This window comes from Musca autumnalis, unplaced genomic scaffold (assembly GCF_047663935.1).
Source record: "Musca autumnalis isolate F117 unplaced genomic scaffold, ASM4766393v1 scaffold_4, whole genome shotgun sequence".
In the NCBI taxonomy this organism is placed as follows: domain Eukaryota; kingdom Metazoa; phylum Arthropoda; class Insecta; order Diptera; family Muscidae; genus Musca; species Musca autumnalis.
This window is the reverse complement of record NW_027411977.1, coordinates 218,592,716-218,607,078: the sequence shown is the minus strand read 5'-3', so window position 1 is coordinate 218,607,078 and position 14,363 is coordinate 218,592,716. Positions and strand designations below refer to the sequence as shown.

The 14,363-nt window shown below is 41.0% G+C and overlaps 2 protein-coding genes across 12 annotated transcripts in view; one reads left to right on the top strand and one right to left on the bottom strand.

Annotated features, from left to right (window-relative positions):
* Positions 1-14,363, bottom strand: part of Cep135 (Centrosomal protein 135kDa) — an 82,465-nt gene that overhangs the window by 51,781 nt on the left and 16,321 nt on the right. The gene's annotated exons all lie outside the window — the stretch shown is intronic.
* LOC141402311 (uncharacterized) overlaps positions 1-14,363 on the top strand; it is a 45,477-nt gene that overhangs the window by 28,932 nt on the left and 2,182 nt on the right. For 2 of the 5 annotated variants that reach the window (XM_073983245.1, XM_073983243.1), the window contains exons 2-3: positions 11,660-12,155; positions 12,218-12,377. In XM_073983245.1, the coding sequence (XP_073839346.1) occupies positions 11,713-12,155; positions 12,218-12,377 (603 nt within the window). In that variant the 5' untranslated portion in view covers positions 11,660-11,712. Of the gene's footprint in view, positions 1-4,863; positions 5,181-11,659; positions 12,156-12,217; positions 12,378-14,363 lie in introns of those variants that run through there. The other 3 variants (XM_073983244.1, XM_073983246.1, XM_073983247.1) reach the window with 3 other exon arrangements.

Sequence of the window (14,363 nt, the reverse complement as noted above, 5' to 3'; positions counted from 1 at the left end):
TCTGAGGTCTTCTGTGTAGCAACAGAAGCCACTGAGGTCTTCTGTGTAGCAACAGAAGTCCTCTGAGGTCTTCTGTATAGCAACAGAAGTCCTCTGAGGTCTTCTGTATAGCAACAGAAGGCCTCTGAGGTCTTCTGTATAGCAACAGAAGGCCTCTGAGGTCTTCTATGTAGCAACAGCAGTCCTCTGAGGTCTTCTATGTAGCAACAGCAGTCCTCTGAGGTCTTCTGTATAGCAACAGAAGGCCTCTGAGGTCTTCTGTATAGCAACAGAAGGCCTCTGAGGTCTTCTGTATAGCAACAGAAGGCCTCTGATGTCTTCTGTATAGCAACAGAAGGCCTCTGATGTCTTCTGTATAGCAACAGAAGGCCTCTGAGGTCTTCTCTATATAACAACAGAAGCCCTCTGAGGTCTTCTCTGTATAACAACAGAAGCCCTCTGAGGTCTTCTGTATAACAACAGAAGCCCTCTGAGGTCTTCGGTTTACCAACAGAAGGCCTCTGATGTCTTCTGTATAGCAACAGAAGGCCTCTGAGGTCTTCTGTATAGCAACAGAAGGCCTCTGAGGTCTTCTGTATAGCAACAGAAGGCCTCTGAGGTCTTCTGTATAGCAACAGAAGGCCTCTGAGGTCTTCTGTATAGCAACAGAAGGCCTCTGAGGTCTTCTGTATAGCAACAGAAGGCCTCTGAGGTCTTCTGTATAGCAACAGAAGGCCTCTGAGGTCTTCTGTATAGCAACAGAAGCCCTTTGATGTCTTCTGTATAGCAATAGAAGTCCCCTGAGGTCTTTTCCATAGCAACAGAAGGCCTCTTAGATTTTCTGTATAGAAGCAGAAGGCCTCTGAGGTCTTCTGTTTACCAACAGAAGGCCTCTGAGGTCTTCTGTTTACCTACCGAAGGCCTCTAAGGTCTTCTGTTTTCCAACAGAAGGACTCTGAGGTCTTCGGTTTACCAACAGAAGGCCTCTGATGTCTTCTATATAGCAACAGAAGACCTCTTAGATTTTCTGTATAGCAGCAGAAGGCCTCTGAGGTCTTCTGTTTACCAACAGAAGGCCTCTGAGGTCATCTGCTTATCAACAGAAGGCCTCTGAGGTCCTCTGTTTGCCAACAGAAGGCCTCTGAGGTCTTCGGTTTACCAACAGAAGGCCTCTGATGTCTTCTGTATAGCAACAGAAGGGCTCTGAGGTCTTCTGTATAGCAACAGAAGGCCTGTGAGGTCTTCTGTATAGCAACAGAAGGCCTCTGAGGTCTTCTGTATAGCAACAGAAGGCCTCTGAGGTCTTCTGTATAGCAACAGAAGGCCTGTGAGGTCTTCTGTATAGCAACAGAAGGCCTCTGAGGTCTTCTGTATAGCAACAGAAGGCCTCTGAGGTCTTCTGTGTAGCAACAGAAGTCCTCTGAGGTCTTCTATGTAGCAACAGCAGTCCTCTGAGGTCTTCTGTGTAGCAACAGAAGTCCTCTGAGGTCTTCTATGTAGCAACAGCAGTCCTCTGAGGTCTTCTGTATAGCAACAGAAGGCCTCTGGGGTCTTCTGTATAGTAACAAAAGCCCTTTGATGTCTTCTGTATAGCAATAGAAGTCCTCTGAGGTCATTTTCATAGCAACAGAAGGCCTCTGAGGTCCTATGTTGGTAAAGAGAAGACCTCTGTTGGTAAACAGAAGACCTCAGAGGCCTTCTGTTGGTAAACAGAAGACCTCAGAGGCCTTCTGTTGGTAAACAGAAGATCTCAGAGGCCTTCTGCTGCTATACAGAAAATCTAAGATGCCTTATGTTGCTATGTAAAAGACCTCAGGGGACTTCTATTGCTATACAGAAGACATCAAAGGGCTTCTGTTGCTATACAGAAGACCTCAGAGGCCTTCTGTTGCTATACAGACGACCTCAGAGGCCTTCTGTTGCTATACAGAAGACCTCAGAGGCCTTCTGTTGCTATACAGAAGACCTCAGAGGCCTTCTGTTGCTATACAGAAGACCTCAAAGGCCTTCTGTTGGAAAACAGAAGACCTTAGAGGCCTTCGGTAGGTAAACAGAAGACCTCAGAGACCTTCTGTTGGTAAACAGAAGACCTCAGAGGCCTTCTGTTGGTATAAAGAAGACTTCAGAGGCCTTCTGTTGCTATACAGAAGACATCAGAGGCCTTCTGTTGGTAACCGACCTCAGAGGCCTTCTGTTGGTAAACAGAGGACCTCAGAGGCCTTCTGTTGACCTCAGAGGCCTTCTGCTGCTATACAGAAAATCTAAGAGTCCTTCTGTTGCTGTGTAAAAGACCTCAGAGGACTTCTATTGCTATACAGAAGACATCAAAGCGCTTCTGTTGCTATACAGAAGACCTCAGAGGCCTTCTGTTTCTATACAGAAGACCTCAGAGGCCTTCTGTTGCTATACAGAAGACCTCAGAGGCCTTCTGTTGCTATACAGAAGACCTCAGAGGCCTTCTGTTGCTATACAGAAGACCTCAGAGGCCTTCTGTTGCTATACAGAAGACCTCAGAGGCCTTCTGTTGCTATACAGAAGACCTCAGGACCTTCTGTTGCTATACAGAAGACCTCAGAGGCCTTCTGTTGCTATACAGAAGACCTCAGAGGCCTTCTGTTGCTATACAGAAGACCTCAGAGGCCTTCTGTTGCTATACAGAAGACCTCAGAGGCCTTCTGTTGCTATACAGAAGACCTCAGAGGCCTTCTGTTGCTATACAGAAGACCTCAGAGGCCTTCTGTTGCTATACAGAAGACCTCAGAAGCCTTCTGTTGCTATACAGAAGACCTCAGAGGCGTTCTGTTGCTATACAGAAAACATCAGAGGCCTTCTGTTGGTAAACAGAGGACCTCAGAGGACTTCTGTTGATAAACAGATGACCTCAGATGACCTGTTGATAAACAGATGGCCTCAGAGGCCTTCTGTTTACCAACAGAAGGCCTCTGATGTTTTCTGTATAGCAACATAACGCCTCTGAGGTCTTCTGTATAGCAACAGAAGGCCTCTGAGGTCTTCTGTATAGCTACAGAAGGCCTCTGAGGTCTTCTGTATAGCTACAGAAGGCCTCTGAGGTCTTCTGTATAGCAACAGAAGGCCTCTGAGGTCTTTTACATAGCAACAGAAGGCCTCTTAGATTTTCTTTATAGCAGCAGAAGGCCTCTGAGGTCTTCTGTGTAGCAACAGAAGTCTTCTGAGGTCTTCTGTGTAGCAACAGAAGTCCTCTGAGGTCTTCTGTGTAGCAACAGAAGTCCTCTGAGGTCTTCTGTGTAGCAACAGAAGTCCTCTGAGGTCTTCTATGTAGCAACAGCAGTCCTCTGAGGTCTTCTGTGTAGCAACAGAAGTCCTCTAAGGTCTTCTATGTAGCAACAGCAGTCCTCTGAGGTCTTCTATGTAGCAACAGCAGTCCTCTGAGGTCTTCTGTGTAGCAACAGAAGTCCTCTGAGGTCTTCTGTGTAGCAACCAGTGTTCGAAAAGAAACAGTACACTAAAATAACGTACCGAACCAGGTACGGTATCACTAAAAAATATTTTAGTGTACCGTACCGGTACGCAACCACTAAAAAATATTTTAGCGTACCGTACCGGAGCACAACGAAAATCGTAGTGAACCGCAGTCGGTACACTAAAAAATCGTAGCGTTCCGCAGTCGGTACACTAAAATATCGTAGTGTACCACTGGTCGGTTCACTAAAAAAATAACGTACCGGTAATGTACCACACATGTGTTTTTTTAATTATGAGGAAATATGAATTGTTATATGCTTTCTTGGGAAAGAAGGCAAGTATAATAAATAAAATTCAATATTGTATAAATTGTATAAATTGGGTGCCACCGTGGTGCAATGGTATGCACGCCCGCCTTGCACGCAGAAGGTCGGTGGTTCGAATCCCCGGCCAGGCAACATCAAACATTTTTCAACGGTGGCAAAATACCCCTCAGTAATGTTGGCGACATTTCCTGAGTATTTCAGCCTTGAAAAACTTCTCTACAAGTGGTGTCTTAAGACACGCCGTTCGGACTCGGCGATAAACAGTAGGTCCCATATCATTGAGCTAAATATGAATCGGGGTGCACTCACTGATATGAGAGAGAGAAGTCTCCCTTGTCCCGTATGGGATGTTGTGGAACAATGTGTGTGTGTGTGTATTGTATAAATTAATTAAATTTTAATCGTTTATAAATATTGAGAAAATTACTAGAAAATATAATGTTGTTTAAAAAAATCGTGAATTATAAAATCATTTACATGAATGAGTAAAGAATAATTTTACTATTTTGATGTCATTAGCATTTTTTGGAAAAAGATTATTCAGAAAAATTTAATATTTGCTATACAATCCACATTAATATTACCAGTACCAACAAAAAATACCCATCTATTTTGTTTCTAGCGATCAGTACTGTTCATCACTAAGGGTTTTTTTTCCAAGCTATGTTTATTTACACATTTAAAAGTATTTGTAGTCAAATTACAAATTTTAATATGATTTTTTCAATATGGTATGTATTTATCATAACACCAGTATGAGGTTACTAATTGACGTCATAAGGATGTTTAAAAATCCCCTCGTGCAAAATCATTATTATTGGCGGCACCAATAACAGAATATCTATTCATAGCAAGGTAATGTGGACGATCAACGAGAATTTTGCCTCTTACTTTGTTGTACTACTGAAAAGGACGAAGCAGTAAAAATTCGTAGTTCGTATTGTTGGAACAATGAAAATAATATACATATCTGTAATGTAACATACATGTGTTTTTATGAATTATGAGAAAATGTAAAATGTTTAATGGTTTTTTGTTTTATTATGGAAGACTATATAAATTGACCCCATAATTGTGTTATATACATATGTATATCCAAAATATTTGTATAAAGTAATAAGGCACGTGTTGGTGTCACATTGATGTTTTTTGGGCCAAACGAACAGTGGAAAAAATACAGATATAGCGCGCCAAAACTGAAAAAAATCACATACGCCTATGCAAAAATTATTGGTGCAGTATTGATCTAAGGTGTCCACAGAATCTAACGACAGTTAAAATAATTTGTTTTACATCAGCCAAAGCGGAATAACGTTTAATTTTTTGTTCACAATTTATGGACTGGTTTTTATAATATATTTTAGTAGTAAATTTGCGATCGTCGTATGCAGTCTTCCTACAAAGTAATTTTAAAGCTTTTCGTGAAGACAGGTGAGTAAAAAATATTTTATATAATATGTTATTTATTGTAACTCGGATTTTACACATATGTAAATCACGTGACATCCGCTTTTCTTTCAAATTCTGTACTTTGTTAAAGCTATTTAGTAGAGAGTGTCGCGGGATGGTGCGTAGATTTTTTTTAGTACATATAGTTCTTACCAAATTTGTAAAGTTTTAGCTGCAACAAAGTGCAACAAAATATTTTATAATTGTTTTTATTATTATTTTCTATCTAAAATTAGCAAAATTCGGGCGGTACATTTCTATGGGGGTCATATCAAAACATGAACCTGTGCAGACAATTCTTTGTCGGAATATTTTATACTCCCAACGTAGACTAAATGCCAAGTTTCAACTAATTCGGTTGGATAACGTGGCTACAACCTTCAAAATAATCAATATCGGCGGAACCGTTCTATGGGGGCTATATAAAAACGTGGACCTGTACCGAAAATTCTTATAGGAATGCATGGATAACCCCAACGGACACTAGATACCAAATCTAAGCCATTTCGGTGGGATAATGTGGTAGAAATCTTTAAAATACCGAAAATCGGCAGGTACCGTTATATGGGTAAAAGTAGAAATTTACTAAATATATTAATAAATGAAGTACACTTGTCAATCTATAGCTGTTCTTATCTAAATTATGGACAAACGTAAACGTATTCTACCAGCAGAAAGTTTGAGTTTTTGAGGCATTATTCTCATATTCTTACCATGGCAGAACTACCAGGTAGTGGTATCACACCAGCTGATCGAATATGAAAAATAAAATCACTTTATAAAAAAATTATTTTTGTTGTAATTTCCCCAACAACATAAAGAAAGTTTTGACATAACATATTCAAATTTTTACGATGCCACTACCTGTGTAATTGTGCCATGATTCTTACCATTTTTTTGTTACCTATTACAAACGGATTTTATGTTTTATGCAATTTTATTTTAATTAATTCAAACATATCAACATTAAAACTTCAACAGAATAAACATATTAAAATTTTAAAATATATTAGCTGGAGACTCAATCTTTAGTGATCCGACTGTGGCTGTTTTGTTTGTTCATGTGGATTGGACAACAGACATAACCTTTCTATGAATTGACTTTTGCCGCAAATAAACATCCTTATGACACCAACATATTAACGTTATTCTTTTCCATTCATAGAACTGGTTTTATGATACATGCATTATCACCCCTTTTTACTTGTAAAAACTGTCTAATTATTTAACTAGGGAACAAATAATATTTAAAAAGCAGTGTTTTAATATGTACATTGACTACAAGGACCCTAATGAGCCCATAATAAAATTTTCTCAAAGCGAGTAAATAGAAATACATACATTAATAATATGGGTTTTAAACCTAATACTATAATAGAGGATGGTTCACTAAAACTTCTTATAGAATTTATTAAAATATGTATTGGTTGGAAATTTTAGCTAATTTCATATTTTACACTAATTTTCTCAAAATTCGTATACCGACCGAATTTACCACATTCGTGCATTTAATTTATATAATCTTGAATTTTATTTACTATTCTTGCCCTTATTCTCAAAAACATCAAACATATAATTTTTGATCACAATTTACAAAAAACACACGTGCGGTACATTACCGGTACGTTATGTTTTAGTGAACCGACCAGTGATACACTACGATAATCGTACTGTACCGCAGTCGGTTCACTAAAAAATCGTAGCGTACCGCAGTCGGTACACTAAAAATCGTTGTGTACCGCAGTCGGTACAGTAAGATTTTCGTTGTGCTCCGGTACAGTATCACTAAAATATTTTTTAGTGTTTGTGTACCGGTACGGTACATTATCGTAGCGTACCTATCCACCTTGGTACGGTACAGAACGGTACGGTACGATTCCATAGTGTTTATTTTCGAACACTGGTAGCAACAGAAGCCACTGAGGTCTTCTGTGTAGCAACAGAAGTCCTCTGAGGTCTTCTGTATAGCAACAGAAGGCCTCTGAGGTCTTCTATGTAGCAACAGCAGTCCTCTGAGGTCTTCTATGTAGCAACAGCAGTCCTCTGAGGTCTTCTGTATAGCAACAGAAGGCCTCTGAGGTCTTCTGTATAGCAACAGAAGGCCTCTGAGGTCTTCTGTATAGCAACAGAAGGCCTCTGAGGTCTTCTGTATAGCAACAGAAGGCCTCTGAGGTCTTCTGTATAGCAACAGAAGGCCTCTGATGTCTTCTGTATAGCAACAGAAGGCCTCTGATGTCTTCTGTATAGCAACAGAAGGCCTCTGAGGTCTTCTCTGTATAACAACAGAAGCCCTCTGAGGTCTTCTGTATAACAACAGAAGCCCTCTGAGGTCTTCGGTTTACCAACAGAAGGCCTCTGATGTCTTCTGTATAGCAACAAAAGGCCTCTGAGGTCTTCTGTATAGCAACAGAAGGCCTCTGAGGTCTTCTGTATAGCAACAGAAGGCCTCTGAGGTCTTCTGTATAGCAACGGAAGGCCTCTGAGGTCTTCTGTATAGCAACAGAAGCCCTTTGATGTCTTCTGTATAGCAATAGAAGTCCCCTGAGGTCTTTTCCATAGCAACAGAAGGCCTCTTAGATTTTCTGTATAGAAGCAGAAGGCCTCTGAGGTCTTCTGTTTACCAACAGAAGGCCTCTGAGGTCTTCTGTTTACCTACCGAAGGCCTCTAAGGTCTTCTGTTTTCCAACAGAAGGACTCTGAGGTCTTCGATTTACCAACAGAAGGACTCTGATGTCTTCTATATAGCAACAGAAGTCCTCTTAGATTTTCTGTATAGCAGCAGAAGGCCTCTGAGGTCTTCTGTTTACCAACAGAAGGCCTCTGAGGTCATCTGCTTATCAACAGAAGGCCTCTGAGGTCCTCTGTTTGCCAACAGAAGGCCTCTGAGGTCTTCGGTTTACCAACAGAAGGCCTCTGATGTCTTCTGTATAGCAACAGAAGGGCTCTGAGGTCTTCTGTATAGCAACAGAAGGCCTGTGAGGTCTTCTGTATAGCAACAGAAGGCCTCTGAGGTCTTCTGTATAGCAACAGAAGGCCTGTGAGGTCTTCTGTATAGCAACAGAAGGCCTCTGAGGTCTTCTGTATAGCAACAGAAGGCCTCTGAGGTCTTCTGTGTAGCAACAGAAGTCCTCTGAGGTCTTCTATGTAGCAACAGCAGTCCTCTGAGGTCTTCTGTGTAGCAACAGAAGTCCTCTGAGGTCTTCTATGTAGCAACAGCAGTCCTCTGAGGTCTTCTGTATAGCAACAGAAGGCCTCTGAGGTCTTCTGTATAGTAACAAAAGCCCTTTGATGTCTTCTGTATAGCAATAGAAGTCCTCTGAGGTCATTTACATAGCAACAGAAGACCTCTGAGGTCCTATGTTGGTAAAGAGAAGACCTCTGTTGGTAAACAGAAGACCTCAGAGGCCTTCTGTTGGTAAACAGAAGACCTCAGAGGCCTTCTGTTGGTAAACAGAAGATCTCAGAGGCCTTCTGCTGCTATACAGAAAATCTAAGATGCCTTCTGTTGCTATGTAAAAGACCTCAGAGGACTTCTATTGCTATACAGAAGACATCAAAGGGCTTCTGTTGCTATACAGAAGACCTCAGAGGCCTTCTGTTGCTATACAGACGACCTCAGAGGCCTTCTGTTGCTATACAGAAGACCTCAGAGGCCTTCTGTTGCTATACAGAAGACCTCAGAGGCCTTCTGTTGCTATACAGAAGACCTCAAAGGCCTTCTGTTGGTAAACCGAAGACCTCAGAGGCCTTCTGTTGGAAAACAGAAGACCTTAGAGGCCTTCGGTAGGTAAACAGAAGACCTCAGAGACCTTCTGTTGGTAAACAGAGGACCTCAGAGGCCTTCTGTTGATAAACAGATGACCTCAGAGGCCTTCTGTTGGTAAACAGAAGTAGAGAAATAAAGAAGTTTTTCTGTTGGTAAACAGAAGACCTCAGAGGCCTTCTGTTGGTAAAAAGAAGACCTCAGAGGCCTTTTGCTGCTATACAGAAAATCTAAGAGGCCTTCTGTTGCTATGTAAAAGACCTCAGAGGACTTCTATTGCTATACAGAAGACATCAAAGGGCTTCTGTTGCTACACAGAAGACCTCAGAGCCCTTCTGTTGCTATACAGAAGACATCAGAGGCCTTCTTTTGGTAAACCGAAGACCTATTTTCCAACAGAAGGCTTCTGAGGTCTTCGGTTTACCAACAGAAGGCCTCTGATGTCTTCTGTATAGCAACAGAAGGCCTCTGAGGCCTTCTGTATAGCAACAGAGGCCTCTGAGGTCTTCTGTATAGCAACAAAAGCGCTTTGATGTGTTCTGTATAGCAATAGAAGTCCTCTGAGGTCTTTTACATAGCAACAAAAGGCCTTTTAAATTTTCTGTATAGCAGCAGAAGGCCTCTGAGGTCTTCTGTTTACCTACCGAAGGCCTCTAAGCTCTTCTGTTTTCCAACAGAAGGCCTCTGAGGTCTTCGATTACCAACAGAAGGCCTCTGAGGTCTTCGATTACCAACAGAAGGCCTCTGATGTCTTCTGTATAGCAACAGAAGGCCTCTGAAGTCTTCTTTATACCAACAGAAGTCCTCGGAGGTCTCCTGTATAACAACAGAAGGCATCTGAGGTCTTCTGTTTAGCAACAAGAATTATCTGAGGACTTCTGTAAGCAACAAAAGGCCCCTGAAGATTTCCGTGTAGCAACAGAAGGCATCTGAGGCATTCTGTAATCAACAGAAGGTCTCTGAGGTCTTTTGTATCGAAACAGAAGGCCTCTGAGTTCCTTGGTATACCAACAGAAGGCCTCTGAGGACTTCTGAATAGCAACAAAAGGTTTATGCGGTCCTCTGTACTATACCAGAAGGGCTCCGAGGTCCTTTGTATAATAAAAGAAGGGCGTCTGGTCTTCTGTATAGCAAAAGAAGGCCTCTTAGGTCTTCTGCATCAACGGACTGTCTCTGAGGTCTTCTGTATATGAACAGAAACCATCTAAGGCCATCTGTAAAAAGCAGAAGGCCTCTGTGGTCATCTGTATTGTAACAGGGCCTCCGAGGTCTTTGTACTCAACAGAAGGTCTCTGAGGGTTTCTGTATAATAATATAAAACTTTTGAGGACTTCTGTAAGCAACAAAAGGTCTGTGAAGTCTTCTTTATAGCAACAGAAGGCATCTGAGGCCTTCACAGACCTTTTGTTGCTTACAGAAGTCCTCAGAAATCTTCTGTATAGCAACAGAAGGCATCTGAGGCCCGTTCGGAGTTGAACCGGGCTTTGATGCAGACCCCTTCACCAATTATTTAGCTTTCTTCAGTTTTTTCTGACTCAAGTTCGGCTTCGAAGTAGATTTTGTTTCCGTCACTTTGCCTGAGGCAGTGGGTTTCACATTCTCCACTTTTTTACTTATCCACGGAGTCTACTCAGAGTCTTTGGCATGAGCAACTACAGAAGTTGGGAGGAAGATCCTGTCCATCTGAATTTCCGTACGAAGCACAGCTTACTTTTGATTTAGAGGACCTCCCTCTCAGAACGCAAGTTCTCATCTGGTCACACAAACTTCTGAAGATACGAAAAACGTGTTTATAGTGCTTTTATACGAAGCTTAATGGGCAGGTCCGTCCTTAGAGTTATTGAAGTCTCCTTGGATTCTCTATCGTCGGCCATCTGCCTTTGGCATTTTGCCTTTGAAGCTCTTTGTTCTGACATATTACCAGTCGGAATTGGACTTGTTGTTACTCTTCTTCGTTAATGCCACACTTATCCTGCCTAGTCGACTTGCCCGGGATCACCGTGGTGACCAGCTCATCATCAGTCAGACTTAAACTGTGTAACAAATCCTCTCAGGGGGTCGAGAAGTTCTCTACTATGTGTCTCTACACTATCTTCGATAGTTTTTGGGGTCCGATGTTGGTCGTCTCCGTCCATAACTGCGGTTATGTTAGCCCTAGAGAGGTTTTCGCCAGTCCTGACTAAATCGTCTTCGTTGGAAATTGCCGGTTCTTTTTTTTCAAACTTCATGCACTTGTAACAGGTACAGCTGTAGGTGCCGAGGCATCCACACCTAAGAAAACCGGTTCACAATCGCTCGACACATGGCTTGTGGTCTCAGCAACGCTTGTCGACGGTACTGTGTTATTTATTCCTATTGTTTTTCCTACCCATCATAGTTAATTTTTTTTTAGAGAACTACCCCAATCCATTTTTGATCCACAGGGGTCCAAAGGATCTGCAGGATATTTTGGCTCTTGGAGATTTCTGTTTTCATATGCGCAGCCATGCATTAAAAAATATCATTCTGAATATACGAATTCTAATCACCATCATATTCATTCACAATAACAGGCAATAATTGTATTCAGCCTGAAAGTATGCAACAGTTTTTAATTAAGTAACATAAATGAAAAACAAACCAATCGAGGATATTAATTTCAATTTCTTTCTTCCAATACCGTACATTAATCCTCAATTATTTTACTATCTCTTTTCAGCATAACGTCCCCACCCTTAACCTCACCTCCAAACACTTTCACATAGAATCACCATGAAACGACGGAAAGTTCTTATATATTATTCATCGCTACAAGCCAGCCTAGGATTAATTGCCTTTATAACACTCTCCTTCCTCTGCCAGCAAGGAAATACTGCAATAATACCCCCACCATGGAGTGATCCCGAGAAAAACCCCTGTGCAACAATGCCTGGAGGATGGCAGCTGTTGTATTGGCCACCATTAAAAAAATGTTTTAAAATTTTTAGTATAGGTTATCCATGTCCCGAAACAATGGAACTGAGTCCCACCATTCCCATAGGTTCGAGTAAAAAGAAATTGATGGCTAATGCTCCGGTGGCCGAATGTCGTTGTCCGCCAGGTACGGCGCTGAGTTCACAAACAAATAAATGTTATAAAATCTATGAACGTGGACCATGTTCGAAAGGTCAGTATTTTAATCCCGTACCCGAAATGCAACAGGGCAACAATAAGAGGTAAGGGAAACTGGGAGAGGAGATTTATGGAGATTATGGAATTTAATTTTGATTCTTTTTAGGACCACAAATCGTTGGGGTGTTTGTAAAACACCCAAAGCATGTCCAGAAAATCAACTTTATTGGCCACAGGATGGAAAATGTTATACACGCTTAACCAAAGGTCCCTGTCTGAGGGGAAAATTATTAGTTTTAAATGAAGATGGATTGGCGGAATGTAGGGTGAGTTTGAATGAAATCTGCTGTTAAATCTTCTGCCCACTTTGTCCTTCCAGAAGTAATAAAATGCCTCTGAAAGACTTATGTTATGTTCCAGAATACATCTGAGTACTTCCCTTATGTAACAGAAAGCCCCTGAAGACTTCTGTTATGTTACAAAATACCTCCGAAGACTTCTGTAAAGTTGCAGAATGCCTCTGAAGGCTTTTGTTAAGTCATGATTGGCTCTGAAGATTTCAGTTAAGTTGCAGAATGCCTCTCAAGACTTCTGTTATGTTACAGAATACCTCCGAAAACTTTTGTTATGTTTCAGAATGCCTCCGAAAACTTCTGTAAAGCTACAGAATACCTCAGAAAACTTCAGTTGTGTTGCAGATAGCCTTGACAATTTCTGTTATGTTACAGAATACCTCCTAAGACTTCTGTAAAGCTACAGAATACCTCAGAAGCCTTCATTTGTGTTACGAATGTCTCTAAAGACTTCTGTAAGACCTTTCTAAAGTTACAGAAGAAAGCCCCTGAAGACTTCTGTTATGTTACAGAATACCTCCGAAGACTTCTGTAAGTTACAGAATGCCTCTGAAGGCTTTTGTTAAGTTAAGATTAGCTCAGAAGATTTCTGTTAAGTTGCAGAATGCCTGTCAAGACTTCTGATATGTTACAGAATACCTCCGAAAACTTTTGTTATGTTTCAGAATGCCTCCGAAAACTTCTGTAAAGCTACAGAATACCTCAGCAAACTTCAGTTGTGTTGCAGAAAGCCTTGAAAACTTCTGTTATGTTACAGAATGCCTCCTAAGACTTCTGTAAAGCTACAGAATACCTTAGAAGCCTTCATTTGTGTTACAGAATGTCTCTAAAGACTTCTGTAAGACCTTTCTAATGTTACAGAAGAAAGCCTCTGAAGACTTCTGTTATGTTACAGAATACCTCCGAAGACTTCTGTAAAGTTACAGAATGCCTCTGAAGGCTTTTGTTAAGTCATGATTGGCTCAGAAGATTTCAGTTAAGTCGCAGAATGCCTCTCAAGACTTCTGTTATGTTACAGAATACCTCCGAAAACTTTTGTTATGTTTCAGAATGCCTCCGAAAACTTCTGTTATGTTTCAGAATGCCTCCGAAGACTTCTGTAAAGCTACAGAAAACTTCAGTTGTGTTGCAGATACCCTTGACAACTTCTGTTATGTTACAGAATACCTCCTAAGACTTCTGTAAAGCTACAGAATACCTCAGAAGCCTTCATTTGTGTTACAGAATGTCTCTAAAGACTTCTGTAAGACCTTTCTAATGTTACAGAAGAAAGCCTCTGAAGACTTCTGTTGTTACAGAATACCTCCGAAGACTTCTGTAAAGTTACAGAATTCCTCTGAAGGCTTTTGTTAAGTTAAGATTGGCTCAGAAGATTTCAGTTAAGTTGCAGAATGCCTGTCAAGACTTCTGTTATGTTACAGAATACCTCCGAAAACTTTTGTTATGTTGCAGAATACCTCCTAAGACTTCTGTAAAACTACAGAATACCTCAGAAAACTTCAGTTGTGTTGCAGATAGCCTTGACAACTTCTGTTATGTTACAGAATACCTCCTAAGACTTCTGTAAAGCTACAGAATACCTCAGAAGCCTTCATTTGTGTTACAGAATGCCTCTAAAGACTTCTGTAAGACCTTTCTAATGTTACAGAAGAAAGCCTCTGAAAACTTCTGTTGTTACAGAATACCTCCGAAGACTTCTGTAAAGTTACAGAATGCCTCTGAAGGCTTTTGTTAAGTAATGATTGGCTCAGAAGATTTCAGTTAAGTTGCAGAATGCCTCTCAAGACTTCTGTTATGTTACAGAATACCTCCGAAAACTTTTGTTATGTTTCAGAATGCCTCCGAAAACTTCTGTAAAGCTACAGAATACCTCAGAAATCTTCAGTTGTGTTGCAGATAGCCTTGACAACTTCTGTTATGTTACAGAATGCCTCCGAAGACTTCTGTAAAGCTACAAAA